Source organism: Coptis chinensis, chromosome 9 (genome assembly GCF_015680905.1).
Source record: "Coptis chinensis isolate HL-2020 chromosome 9, ASM1568090v1, whole genome shotgun sequence".
Taxonomy (NCBI): domain Eukaryota; kingdom Viridiplantae; phylum Streptophyta; class Magnoliopsida; order Ranunculales; family Ranunculaceae; genus Coptis; species Coptis chinensis.
Window position 1 is genome coordinate 83,212,582 of NC_141464.1, and position 14,361 is coordinate 83,226,942.

The 14,361-nt window shown below is 33.2% G+C and overlaps 1 protein-coding gene across 2 annotated transcripts; it reads left to right on the forward strand.

The window, feature by feature from the left end:
- The first annotated feature begins 9,929 nt into the window (after window positions 1–9,929).
- On the forward strand, window positions 9,930–14,361 carry LOC147478833 (transcription factor PIF4-like). 2 transcript variants are annotated; one of them, XM_086582286.1, is made up of 10 exons: window positions 9,970–10,199; window positions 10,422–10,528; window positions 10,737–11,649; window positions 11,745–11,843; window positions 11,921–11,986; window positions 12,347–12,412; window positions 12,521–12,814; window positions 13,209–13,335; window positions 13,716–13,819; window positions 13,996–14,133. In XM_086582286.1, exons 2-9 carry the CDS (start codon window positions 10,449–10,451, stop codon window positions 13,739–13,741), a joined length of 1,671 nt encoding a protein of 556 aa, XP_086438412.1. In that variant the 5' UTR covers window positions 9,970–10,199; window positions 10,422–10,448; the 3' UTR covers window positions 13,742–13,819; window positions 13,996–14,133. The 2 variants fall into 2 exon arrangements, with proteins under 2 accessions (XP_086438413.1, XP_086438412.1); XM_086582287.1 differs by lacking the exon at window positions 13,716–13,819 and having other exon boundaries at window positions 9,930–10,199; window positions 13,996–14,361.

Consider the following 14,361-nt stretch of genomic DNA (forward strand, 5'->3'; position numbering starts at 1 on the left):
TATATATATCTTTATTGGGATTTGGGAAGCATGTTTTATCAGTAACTCATATATTATATAACAAACTTCAAAAAATGATAACAATAAAACTATTGACAAAGATATATAGACATTTGAAATGGACGGTTATACTCTACTGAACATTCAAATCAAACAGTATTGAGTAGTTCAAATGGAATTGAAAACAAATAAACTAAAAGGGGTTATTTACTTTTTGGGCTACGTTTTAATTCAATAATTTGCAGCTTGTCGCCTCGTTTATTTGCAATTGGGATCCTTCTTCTAAAATAAAAGTGACGTTTGATGCAAAGGAAGGAACTGCAGAAGTTACTGGACTGTCCTTAGTTATTGGACATGAGATTGACTTGAACTTCCACGTGTAGCTAATAATCTTGGAATTAATATTACAAATAATAAACAGAATGTGCACTTGTACTCTTGTAGTATCTCCAATATGTTGGAAATGGAAATATAATCAGTTTCATGCCTTATTGTTTAACACCTAGTTCCAGAAACTTTGCTATTTTTTGAGACGTAACAAATACTGTGCGAGAAACTCAGAATGTGATGTATCTTGTTCGAAATCTTCTTTAAATTTTGGAAAACTGAGAATCTTGACAAAATCGATGTCTATGATTGAGTGTCACTTACCTCCACACCACACGGTACCTGTTTTTTTCACTAAGAACTAGTTTCCATGGGACATTTCCAGCGTAGGACTCGAAAATAAAAACAACCAGCACAGGCTTTCATACATAATCATTTTGAAAGTAATGCTAAGAGAAGTTGGTGTAATTCATCTGCTATATGCTCAGCTCGATCAGCATGGGCTTTCATAAAAATAAATAAATCAATATTAAACATCCTAAATAGCTGACTGAATTAAAAGTAGACGTGCTCAACGGATGCAGTCACATTATTAATCATGAAATAAACATTCTGATAAAGAAATCTCATATTATTATTAAAAAAAATCAAACAACTTAACCACCTTTGCAAATTACAATCATATTCTATTGAAACTAAAAAAAAAAATGCATATTATGAATTTAGTTGAGATTTAGTACAATTTTTTATAGTACGTATTATGTCATACAGTTCCTTGTTTTTTATTTAAATTTGTATCATTTATTTATTTTTTACATTTTTGTTTTTGTTTTTGAAGAAAGTAATACACGATCAGAGAAAACTTGTGATCCCAATGAGGATTAATGGTTACTCAGAGAATATGACTTCATGTAGGGATATGATCATATCTATCTTCTAACTCATTATGCACTTATATAGAGAGAGAAGTAGTACTGTGTGAAGACTGAAGACCAACAAGGGACTGTGAAAGAGCAGAAAAATGCTACCAAAAGCTTATCATTCATCTCTCTTCTTCTTATTTCTGTGTTTGTTGTTCATTCTATCAAGAGGAAATGAAGAAGCAATTGATTATGGTTATGAAGTAAGATCAATCACCAAGAGTTCTTTAGGAAAGTCTTTAACAGCCACTCTAGGAGTTATTAAGAATTCATCCATATATGGACCTGATATTCAGAATCTCAATCTTTTAGCAAGGTATAAAAGATAACTTAATCACATTACATATACTCAGAATGTTATGGGCAGGTAGCATGCAGCAATATATAAGAAGGCAAAGCTCTGTTCTGGCTATCTTCTAGTAATAAATAATACGTGTGTATTTTGTTGTAAGTCCTCGATACATTCAGGCATAGCAGTTAAGTTAAGTAGTCTACATATACATACAGTGTACTGACAAAAACTAAAACATCGATCTACTACTGTTCCAATGAAAGAATTATTCTCTTATAGAAATTTTCCAATTCGTTAAGATGCTCCGTCATAGTAAAATACAGTTAAAACTTAGACTAGATCGAGTGACTACGGAATATTGAATGCATATTGGTGCAATGATCATAGAACATCTTACCTATGTGCTATTGATACTTGGTCTATTTTTTCCACAGCTTTGAGACTGTCGGTTGAGAATTCAAATAACTTGCCTTGCAAAATGGAGTATAATTGTTAACTCTTAATGATATCTACTATCTATATACTAAAGGAGAGACCTTTAAAGAAGGATTTTCTCTCTCCTATGTGGCACTCTAATATGAGAGTTAGCTTTTTTTTCTATCTTATGTAGCACTCTAATATGAAAGATTTTTGAAGAGTTTGAGTGTATTTCTAATTCTTATATTTGGAGAGTTTGAGTGTATTTCCAATTCTTATATATTTGATCAAATAAAAAAATATTACTAAAAAAATAGGTGATTTGTAGAAATACTAAAAAAAATTACTAAAAAAATAGGTGATTTGGAGAGTTTGAGTGTATTTCTAATTTTATATTTGGAGTTTTTAGTGTTCCAATTCTTATATATTTGATCAAATAAAAAAAAAATTACTAAAAAATAGGTGATTAGTAAAAACTAATTTATATTTAATCAAATAAAAAAAATTGCTAAAAAATAGGTGATTTGTATAAACTAATTTCCTATTACAAATCATACAATTTTAGTATCTATAATAAAACACCGACTTATTTCGAATATATCCTTAACATGACTTCAAAATATAGTTAAAAATAATTATACAAAATATATAATAGAAAATGAAAAAAATAATAATATCGTCAAAGCAATAATGACAAATATTTTAAAATATATATAATATTTAATGAAATTAACGACAAAAAACAATTAATGGAGAACGGAAAACTGGATGCAAATGCATCGAACTAACCTCAAATAATATTTAACGGAAAATCGGAAACTGGATGCAAATGCAAGCATTAAACTAATCTTAAAAAGTAATTAATATAAAATCAGAATATGGATACAACTGCATTAAACAAATCTCAAAGAATAATTAACAGAAAATCAAAACTTAGATACAAATACATCAAACTAACATAAAAAAATAATTGTCGAAAAATCAGAAACTGGATGCAAATGCATTGAGCTAACCCTCAAAGATTAAATTAATGGGAAATCGAAAACTGGATGCAACTGTATTGAGCTAACCTCAAAGAAAAAAATTAATTATAAATTGAGAACATAATGCAAATGCGTGGAACTAATCTTAAAAAATAATTAACGGAAAATCGAAAACCGGATCTGGCATTGAACTAATCTCAAAAATATATCTTGGATGCAAAACCTCAAGAAATAATTAACGGAAATCGGAAACTAGATGCAAACTCATTGAACTAACCTCAAACAATAATTAACGGAAAATCGGAAACTAGATGCAAATGCAACTTTATCAGATAATAAACATGAGAAATCGAAAACGTGATGCAAATACATCAAACTAATCTCACAGAATAATTAACGGGAAATCAGAAACTGGATGCAAATGCATTGAACTGACCTCAAAAAACAATTAATAGAAAATTGGGAATTTGATGCAAATGTATTGAACTAACCCAAAAGAATAATTAACAATCAATCAGAAACTGGATGCAACTGCATTAAACTAATCTCAAAAAATAAATAATGGGAATTGGAAATTGGATGCAACTGCATTGAACTAACCTCAAAATATAAATAACGAAAAAATCAAAACTAAATACAAATGCATTAAACTAACCTCAAAATATAGTTGGGTTATATGTTGTGGGGAATGTCTCGATAAGTATAGTTTTGCATTTAAAATGATGTTTATCTTATCTCTTTCCTCAGATGATTGGGAACTCCTTTCGCTATTCAAGTAGCTTCAATATATATGAACTTCACTTTATTAGGCAATCTCACAAAAATTCAATCAAACTTCTATTATTAAACAAAAAAAAATGAAGTTGAAGAATTTTATCAAAGGTGAGTTATTTTTTTTAATGGAGAGTGAGGTTTTCACGTTATAAGAAATTTGGTTGAGTGATCACTATAATATTAATATATAATAGTTATGCATATTTGCAAATATTTTTAGAATAATTAATATAACAACACCCATTTGTAGATAATCTTTGAAGATTCCACATAGTGAGTCATGCATAATTTAAAGAATAATTAACGAAAATCGAAAACTAGATAATCTTCGATGATCCCACATAGTAAATTAAGTATAATTTACTTTTTATGTCATGTTTTCAATGACACTACTGGATGGATCGAGAAGTTGGTATTACACACCACATTGGATAATTATAAGGAAATTGGAAACTAGATTCAAATACATAACCGAGCTCAAGGAGTAATTAATGGGAAATCATAACCTTTATGCAAATTGCATTAAACTAATGACAGAGAGTAACTAATGATAATTAAAAAATTGAATGCAAATTCTTGAAAAATATTTATTGGAAAATCGGAAATAGTATGCAAATACATCAAACAAACCTCAAATAATAATTAATGGGAAACCGAAACCGAATGTGAATGCATTGAACTTAACTCAAAAAAAATAATTAACATAAAATCAAAAACGAATGCAACCGCATTGAACTAACCTCATAAAATAATTGGTGGGAAATTGAAAACTAAATACAAATGCATTGAAATAACCTCAAAGAATAGTTAACGGAAAATAAAAACTGGATATAATTATATCGAACTAACCTCAAAGCATAAATAATCGTAAACTAGATCAAGCGGATGTATTGAACTAACCTTAAAGAGTTATTAACGGAAATCGAAACTGGATCCAAATGCAATGAACTAATCTCAAAGACTAATTAATGAAACATTAAAAATGGATGAAACTACACCAACTAACCTAAATGAATAATTAACGGAAAATTATAAATTTGATGTAACCTGCATTGAACTAACCTCAAAAATAATTAACCGAAATCGAAACTTGATGCAAATGCATTGAACTAACCTCAAATAACAATTAACATAAAATCTAAAATTATATGCAACCGCATTGAACTAACCTCAAAGAATAATTAATGGAAAACTAAAACCTGGATGCAATCGCATTAAACTAAAATCGAGATTAACTAACGGAAATCAAAAATTGGATGCAAATGCATTGAAATAACATAAAAAAATGGTTAACTAGAAATCGAAGTCGGATGTAACGCATCGCATCCGACCTCAAGGCATAAATATCCACTTTTTAGCCTTCTCATATGAGTAATTACAAGTAATTATGAACCCAAAACGAAAGTGAGTTTATAAAAATAGACTCTTACATGTATGCAAACCGTATAGAAATTGTAAACTATCGAACTAACCTAGAAAAAATAATTAATGGGAAATCGAAACCTGGATGCAAATATATTGAACTAACCTCAAAGAGTAATTAATTAACGAGAATGGAACCCGGATGCAAATACAATGAACTAATCTCAAAGACTAATTAACTAAACATCAAAAACTGGATGCAACTCAGACGCGTCTTGAATTAACTTTAATTAATAACTAACGGAAATCATAAAGTGGATGTAATTGCAATCGTACTAACCTCAAATAATAATTAACGGAAAATCAAAACTTGATGCAACTGCATTGTACTAACTTCAAAGAATAATTAATGAGAAATTAGAAACGGATGCAACATACTATATTAAACTAACCTCAAAGAATAATTAATGGAAAATCATAAACTTGGTGCAAATGCATTGAACTAATAACCCTAAAACATATTTGTATTTTATGTAGAGGGATAAATGTCTCGACAAATATAGTTTTGCATTTTAAGTATTGTTTATTATAATTCTTTTTATTGTGATTGGGAATACCTTGCTATTCAAGTATCTTCATTATTATCTTCACGATTGGGCATTCTCACAAAACTTCAATTATTAAACCTAACAATAAAAAAAAAAAAAAAAAAATCGATTAGTTTTATCAAGATTTGGTGCTTCATTTTTATAGAGAGTGGTGCAAGAAATTTAAATGAGTAATTAATATAATTTTCATATCTCATAACTATGCATAGTTGCTAATATTTTTAGAATAATTTAATATAACGGCACCCGTTAAGTAGGACACGCTCATATGATAAATCTTTTCAAGTGGGAGTAGTGTATTATTTGAGGATATGGAAACAATCAATCTGTTTTAGTGATTTGTACACATTAGTACGTAAAACCCGACGGTGATGATTTACCGCTAAATCACCATAAATCTAATAAAACTATTATACAAGCTAGATCGAGTTTAAAATAATTTTATTTGAAAATTACAGATTAATATTCTAAACCACAAAGTGAATAGAATATCTCAATTTGATCCCTTAGTTTCCAAGTACTTATGCACCATAATTGCCGCTTCATTAACGATATTTCGGTTTATTTTCAATAAAAATATATTCGATTAAAAATTTGCTGACTAAATCACCATAAATCTAAGAAAACTATTATACAAGCTAGATCGAGTTTTAATATAATTCTATTTGAAAATTATAGATTAATATCTTAAACCACAAAGTGAATAGGCTATCTCAATTTGATCCCTTAGTTTCCAAGTACTTATGCATCATAATCACGCTTCATTAACGTATTTCGGTTTATTTTCAATAAAAATATATTCTCGATTCAAAATTTGCCGCTAAATGACCATAAATATAATAAAACTATTATACAAGATAGATCGAGTTTAAGATAATTCTATCTGAAAATTACGGATTAATATCCTAAACCACAAAGTGATGAGGCTATCTCAATTTGATCTCTTAATTAGTTTCCAAATACTTATGCACCATAATCGTTGGTCATTAATGTATTTCGGTTTATTTTCAATAAAAATATATTCTGATTCGAAAATGTGTGTGAGACATTTTGTAAAGCATTTTTAGCCCACAAAATATTTAATAGATCCCGGGCGTATGTCCGGGTCCAAAATCTAGTGAAACTCTAAATGGAGTATAATTGTTAACTCTTAATGGTTTCAATGCAGCTTGGGGCCTTTTATCCCTTCGCCACAGACCATTATGACAAGTATAAAAGTCGACAAGAGCTCTATCTATGGGATTCTGTTGCTCAAAGAAGTCGCTTGGACTCCGATATAGGCTACTCCCCTACTTCTATACGCTAATGCATGAGGCACACACTAAAGGAATTCCAATTGCATTGCACCTTTTCTTCTCATTTCCTGAAGACGTTCAGACCTATGACATTAGCTCACAGTTTCTTATCGGTAAAGGAGTATTAGTTGTTGGGAATAATAGTCCCACCCACATTGCTTGGATAACTTGGGCATGAGCTATTAGATAAGCACTTGGGCAAAATCTATTCAAATTTTCATAGTCAGCGAGTGTAAACAGAGAAAGTTATCTAAAACTGGATGCTAAGTTAGCACGAGAAGTGGATCATTGACAAGATGATGAGTTTCGTCGGGTTAAATCCAAAGACTATGTTCAAGAATGATGATTCAAGAACGATAGAAGTTAAGTTTAAGGAAGGGATTGCAGAGGTTGGACAAGAATTCGAATTAAACCTCCACCAATAACTGATAACCACAGCATTATAAAATTTATCAACTCTTAATAAGCTTTTAAGCTAAGTCACTGAATTTCATAGTCAAGATTCTGTCCGTGTGAGACTCAAAAATTATGATTAAGTTAAGTGTATCTTTACCGTAGAGCTGGAAGATGAGTCCAGTGGCAGACTTGTCACAGTTCTTCCATAGTTCCATGCACCATCCTAGGCCACAGTACTAGTATAGTTTTGGGACATTAAAATGTCCTCGAATGCACGGATTGAATGAATATCACACCAAGGTTAAAACTTAGAAAAGGTTCGGTCCAATTTAAAACTTAAAGAAACGAAATGACAATCAAGAATATACGCAGGAGAAATACATAACTGAATCCATGATCATAATGCCATTGCAAATAAACACAATAATTTCATAGTATGTAGTTTCACGTTTGTTAGTTCCATCTTATTGTTTTGTGACTTTTTCTTTCCTGATATAAATGTTTGAAGAATACGATACAGTCCCCATTTGGCACTGCGGATTTCAGCTATGTAGGACAAGGTATGTGTACCATGTCTTGGCATTTATGAAAACAATTTAGAGGGTTGAGCAATAATCGTTGCATACCTATCAAAGCAGGACCAGACAAAATTATGAAATAATGAACCAAAAAACCTACCCTCAGTTAAAAAACACTCTCAACGAGAATAATTGATTTTTGTCCGAAAAAAATAATAGTATTCTGGTAACCTGGTATGCACAGGTGTCGGTACATACCACCTTAATATGTTATCTTAGGTATCTTGCACGCCAAGACATTAATGGAAATCATCACAAAGAAAATAAGATGCATGAATGTCGGTCAAAGATACTACTTCTTTATAATCTGGTATCATGCATCGCCAATGATAAGTAAACATCACAAAGAAAATGGTATACAAAAGTGTCAGTGCATACCACCTCTTGGTATACGAGGTATGCACAGACGTAAATACATACCAAATATCACAAAGAAAATTGTATACACAAGTGTAAGTGCATACCACTTCAGTGCATACTAAACATAGAAAGATAAAATAGGAAAGAGTAAAAAATAAAAAATTCAAACATGTTCTTATTAATAATTAAAACGTGAAATCTGATTTTTCTAATAGTTATAAGCCAAAAAATGTCCTTATCAATAGTATCAAAACCCAGCTATATCCTAGACTATAATTAAAATTGAAAATTGAGACTTTTTGGCTTATTTCTTGTTCTGAATATTTGGTATAATTCGATTTTAGGTTTCAAAACTCAGCTATCTTAGACTATAATTAAAATTGGAAATTGGGATTTTTTTTGGCTTATTTCTTGTTCGGAATATTGGGTATAATTCAATTTTAAAATCATGAAAAAATTTGGTCAAACATTCAAATATTCGTCTAAATTGTAGTTCGTGAAAAATTTGGTCAAACATTCAAATACTCGGCTCAAATTCCACCCTTACACAGTTACACCCTGGGTGGTACGACAACTTAGCGACTTCAACACCTATTACCAAGGAGACTTCCACGAAACAATCTTTACTTACCGCACATCTTCTTAGGAAGTTAGGATTGCTCATGTTCTCAATACCAACCACTTCTGGGACAACGTGTGATTAAAGCCTGAAAACGCATACACAACAAACCTTCTTCAATTATTAATAACTTCATTTACGTTCATACTTACTGGTCCTCGTCATTGACCCCAGGTTTCCATATAGGGCCGCAACATTTTAGGTTAGAGTGTAAGAGTGTTAGACCAATTGCATTATTGTGCAACTTTTCTTGTCCTATTACAGTACGAGCAAAACATTCTGCCTGGAGGCATATATGAAATTTTGACACGAAAAGTAAAAACGAGAACAAGAAAAAAAAAAAAAAAAAAAAAAAATTGAAAGCTTACCACTTGCCATGCATGGGAAAATCTGTTCATGTCAGTTGACAATTGGAAAGCAACCTTCAAACAATTTATGGATCCCTCATCCCTCCACCAAAAATCATCTTTGAAAGGCGCAACCCAAGGCCCAAAGCCCATCAACCCGTCATGGTCATACGAACCCACCCAAGGCCCAAAGCCTGCCAATCCGTCATGAGTCATAACTGTGGGCTTTTATCCAGAAGGTCTATACTAAATTTGAGATCCACAACTACTACTATCTAATGTGCCTCTATCATTTCTATGAACTATTCAAGTCCTAAGGCGTGGTGCAAGATTTTGCTCAAAACTCGTAAGGTCTTAAAATTAGTAAGTGAGCTATCATCTAAATATGTAAACGGAGTTTCTAGATGTAGGATTAAATTTCGAAAAATACCGCGATTCCCTCCAAGGCCACACTATTTTTGACTGGAGGGACGCTTAGTATACGGGTCTATTCTAGCTACAGCACCCATAATGTTTAGAGTTCCACGGTAGCCGACACCGTGGAACTTGGTAGGGAAGATAAATAAATAAAAATCTTAGGAGATCTACTAGAGTGCCAAGTGGTAGATTTTATCCAATTAAATGTCCCAGCTAAACGGGACCAACTGATCTAATCCTTTAGAAATGTATTTAGATGCGCTGCGGCCTAGTTGTCACTTGTCAGTCTTAGACACTATCTAGCCCCCCCACATACACCAGAAGTGAGAGAGGAAATAGAAAAAAATAACAAAACAAGAGAGTGAAGTGTGTGTTGTGTATAGATTATAGAACCTTAAAGAGCTAAAAAAAAGGAGAAGCTCCTCTGAATCAGGTGTGTTTTGAGGGTGTGCAGTGTACTATATATCTTGACTTTCTACAACTGTTTTCTGCCAAGTTTGAGTGGTGAGAATCTAACTAACTAATAAGTTGACACTTTCATGATAGTTTGTTTATTTACATGTTACTTTTCTACTTGTGGTATGATTTGTTCAGAACTGTTTACAGTTTACACTTCATTAAATTTCCAAATATGGGTTGATGTTTCCATACAATTTGTTTTGAGCTTTAGTTTTTTTTCTACTAGTGATATATAACCATGTCTTTGTTTTTCTTCTGTTTGTTTAGTTTTGCAGATTTAGCTTGTAGTACGTAATGAATCACAGTGTTCGTAACTGGAACATGGAGATGAACCATCTCCTCCCACCTCAAGAGAACCAGAAAAGATCCATGGGGTTAGTTAATAGTTTCACCATTTTTAACTGAGTGTTCGTTATTTCAATACTTGTTTTTTTTACTCTCTCTGGATCCCATTGCCAAAACAAGAGTACAGATAAAATGTAAAGAAAAAGGAGTTTGAATTTGCTTTTTAAATTTTCGAATAAACATATTTAGTCCAACTTGTTTGATTGTTTTTTGATAATATAACCTTTAATTGCACAGGTTATTAGACAATAATGAGTTTGTAGAGCTCTTGTGGCAAAATGGGCAGGTGGTTCAGCACAGCCAAACACATCGAAAACCTGGCCCAGCGCATAATGACTCAGAACCAAAAAAGAAGTATGTTCATCCTATGAAGGATGGTGACTCTTATATGAATTTGAGTACTTTGATTGAAGAAGATGAAACTGCATCATGGATCCAATACCCACTTGAAGATTCATTAGATGCCGAGTTTTGCTCCAATTTCTTATACGAATTGTCAAACGCCCATCCAATTGAGAAAGAGAAGACAATCAAGCATTTTGAAGGAGAGAAGTATGTCAAATTTGGTGCTTCAGAAGAAACCAATGTTCTCACCACTAGTAGTACAAGACCACAACAGCCCCTCTTTAGACAGCCCACTAATCCAATTTTTGTAGAGAATTCAGTACCTTCTTCAAGACCAAAAGTTACTGATGCAACGCAGAAAGATCTTAGTTTGGAGGGATTGGATAGAGTAGGAAATTTTCCTCATTTTTCAAGGCCATTGAAAGCTGAAAATGGCTTATCAAATGGTCGAATTAGAGGGTCAGGGTCAGGCCTTGTGAGCGGAGGAGACTTTGGCGAGTCTTCCGTGATGACAATTGGATCAAGTCACTGTGGCAGCAACCAACTGCCAAATGAGACTGATTTGAGTCGGGTTTCAAGTAATGGGGTTGGTTCCACAGGCATGTTTCAAGGTCCTGTAAAGGAGGATACTAGAAAGGTGTTTCCTCAGAGTGAGAGAGGGCTTACCGAGACTCTTGAGACGAATATCACTTCATCCTCTGGTGGATCTGGGGGTAGTTTCATAGGTACAGACAGACAATCAGCAAGCATTCATAGTCACAAAAGGAAAGGAAGAGATGCCGATGAATCTGAGTACCATAGTGAGGTCAGGAACTCTTTAATCTCTCCCATATTTTGTTTCTGTGCATGTTGCATAACGCAATCACTGGTTATAATATTGTAATTGTTATAATCATGTAGGATGCTGAGTTTGAGTCTGCCAATGCAAATAAGGCACCTCCGCGATCAGGATCCATCCGCAGAAGCCGTGCTGCTGAGGTTCATAATCTGTCAGAGAGGGTGAGAATCATAATATAACCATTTCCAGCATTAGTGTATGTATATACCTTTCTTATGGGAACTGTTTACTAATGCAGAGGAGGAGGGACAGAATCAATGAGAAGATGAGAGCACTTCAAGAATTAATACCTCATTGTAACAAGGTTTGCCATTTGCCTTGTCTCATTTTGTACTCAGCAAGCAAAACAAACCACAACATTGCAAGGTTCACTGATAGTTGGTTAAGTTTCGTAGTCAATTATAGTGGTGTACCTTTGTTGCATCAAGCTGTTTAAATCAACCACTAAAATCTTTTATCGTTCAAAATAATTTTGGCTGGTCGGTATCATGAACTTAACTTAATCATGAACTCAGTATTTAATTTATTTAGGGATCAGATATGATTCACATAAAAGCATTTTGTTTTCTTGTAGATGACGAATTATATATATTATGTCTCATACTCTTCGTTGACCAACTCTTCCATTTATTGTTTTGTTACTAAAGTAATGTCAATTATACAGTCAGACAAAGCATCGATGCTAGATGAAGCTATAGAGTACTTGAAGTCACTTCAGTTACAAGTTCAGGTTGGAAGATCCCTAATACTTCGTTTTTGTGTAATGCATAACGAAAGTCCTAGAGCAAGCTAAGAAGCAATGCATCGAGCTAACTAACATTTGGTATCTGTATTTCAGATGATGTGGATGGGGGGTGGTATGGCGCCGATGATGTTTCCAGGTGTCCAGCACTACATATCACGAATGGGTATGGGAATGGGTACACATCATTCCATGCCTTCCATCCACAGTCCAATGCAATTACCAAGGCTGCCATTAGTTAATCAAACTATTCCAGCTCTCTCACCAAATCAACCTCCAACTTGCCCTTCAGTATTAAATGGAGTTAATTTTCAGAACAGGATGCAGAATACCGATTTCTCCCTCTCCTACGCTCGTCACATGGGTTTCCATCACATGCAAACCCCTCAGGTTCTTTCTTGTCATCCCTGGTTCATTCCATATGAGTATACTTTCATATTTTAGCCCCTTGTACTACTTTAAAGAGTAAGGAAAAGAAAGGGGTTATTAGCATCTCGAAATTTTTTGAAGAATTTCAATCGCTGAGTCTTGATACCCCAACTTCACATTCGGGACCTCAGGAAGCTTGACATTTCCATTTGATCTTGAAAATACATCCTAGAAGTAAAGCCTATAGGGAGATGTGTGCGAGTTCCTGATAGTTGGCACTGGAGGCCTAGGCCTCATGCCTAAGAACTGAAGGGCACACCAGGGTTATCATTATCATATATGAATTCCTGTATTATGATTACATATTATGTTTTAGTTTTTCAAGTGTCTGAATCGTTGACAATTTGTCTTGCAGTCATTGAATATATTTGGCTATGGTTCTCAAATAGCTCAGCAGAGTCCTAAGGTAGGACTGCCTAGCAGTAGCAGTGCACCCTGCCATGGAGGCACTCCTGTGGACAATGCTCCAAGCAGCAAATTGGGTAAGACATGTCACCCTATTTTCAGTACTCTTCACAGTTTGAGCATCTGGAACTAAAATTAAAGTGTGGGAAAACTTAACATTCTGTTTCAGAATAACATTTTTCTAGTATCTTTCAAAAGAAATGCAAGATATTCTTTTGTTTTATGCCTAAGTTATGTTCAAATGTAAGTATATGCTGAATATGCAACTAACCAAAAGGGTAAAGCAGCTGCCAACTGAAATCCTTCTTGTTTTCCGTACATACTAAATGGTGTTTTTTCTTTTAAACAAAGTCATTATGATATTTTTACTTTGAGTTGCAAGGTCTACCTATCCTTTAATAATCTACTCTCTAAAATGATGTTATACATGATGATAAGAATGAAGGATTGTTTGCAGATGAACATGCGCAGTGGGTTGGATGATCTTGAGATAAATGTTGGGAGATCATCCAACAGCCTAGTCTGTCATGGCATCAACTGTTTCCTCTCAGACTATACAAATTAAGTGCTTCTGCTTTAATGCTATGTATTTTCTCAAAGTTAATGTCTTATGCTCGACCCACTATTCGTTTCACGTAAAGATTTGTGCTATGTCAATCTCAAGCAAATGACAATTGTAAATATCGCTGTCTCTGCTTTCACCATTGCTTGATGTCTATCTTCAATGATGTTAACAGGTTAGCCCAGGAAATCCAAGCTTATCAGATGCATAAGGTCCCCACATCAACTGGGCAACCTTCTCAATGTTGGTCATCATCATGGATCAATCTAGACCCACCGAGTACTCAAATGAATGATTATGGATTGATTCTACCTCGAGATTTTGTTTTCTCTTACACATATTCTTGATAGAGAGATGTGCAAGTTTCCCATGTGTACATACGAGTTAAACAACAATCAGAGGCCCCCCAATATTTTCAGTTAGGCTTCTAACTTAATCTTTAAGCATGTGAAAACAAGAGTAGCAGTGTTTATTCACAGTCTCCTATATGTGTTTTTTTCACCCAAATTGGTAAATACAAAATATATGTTGTTCTGTGTTA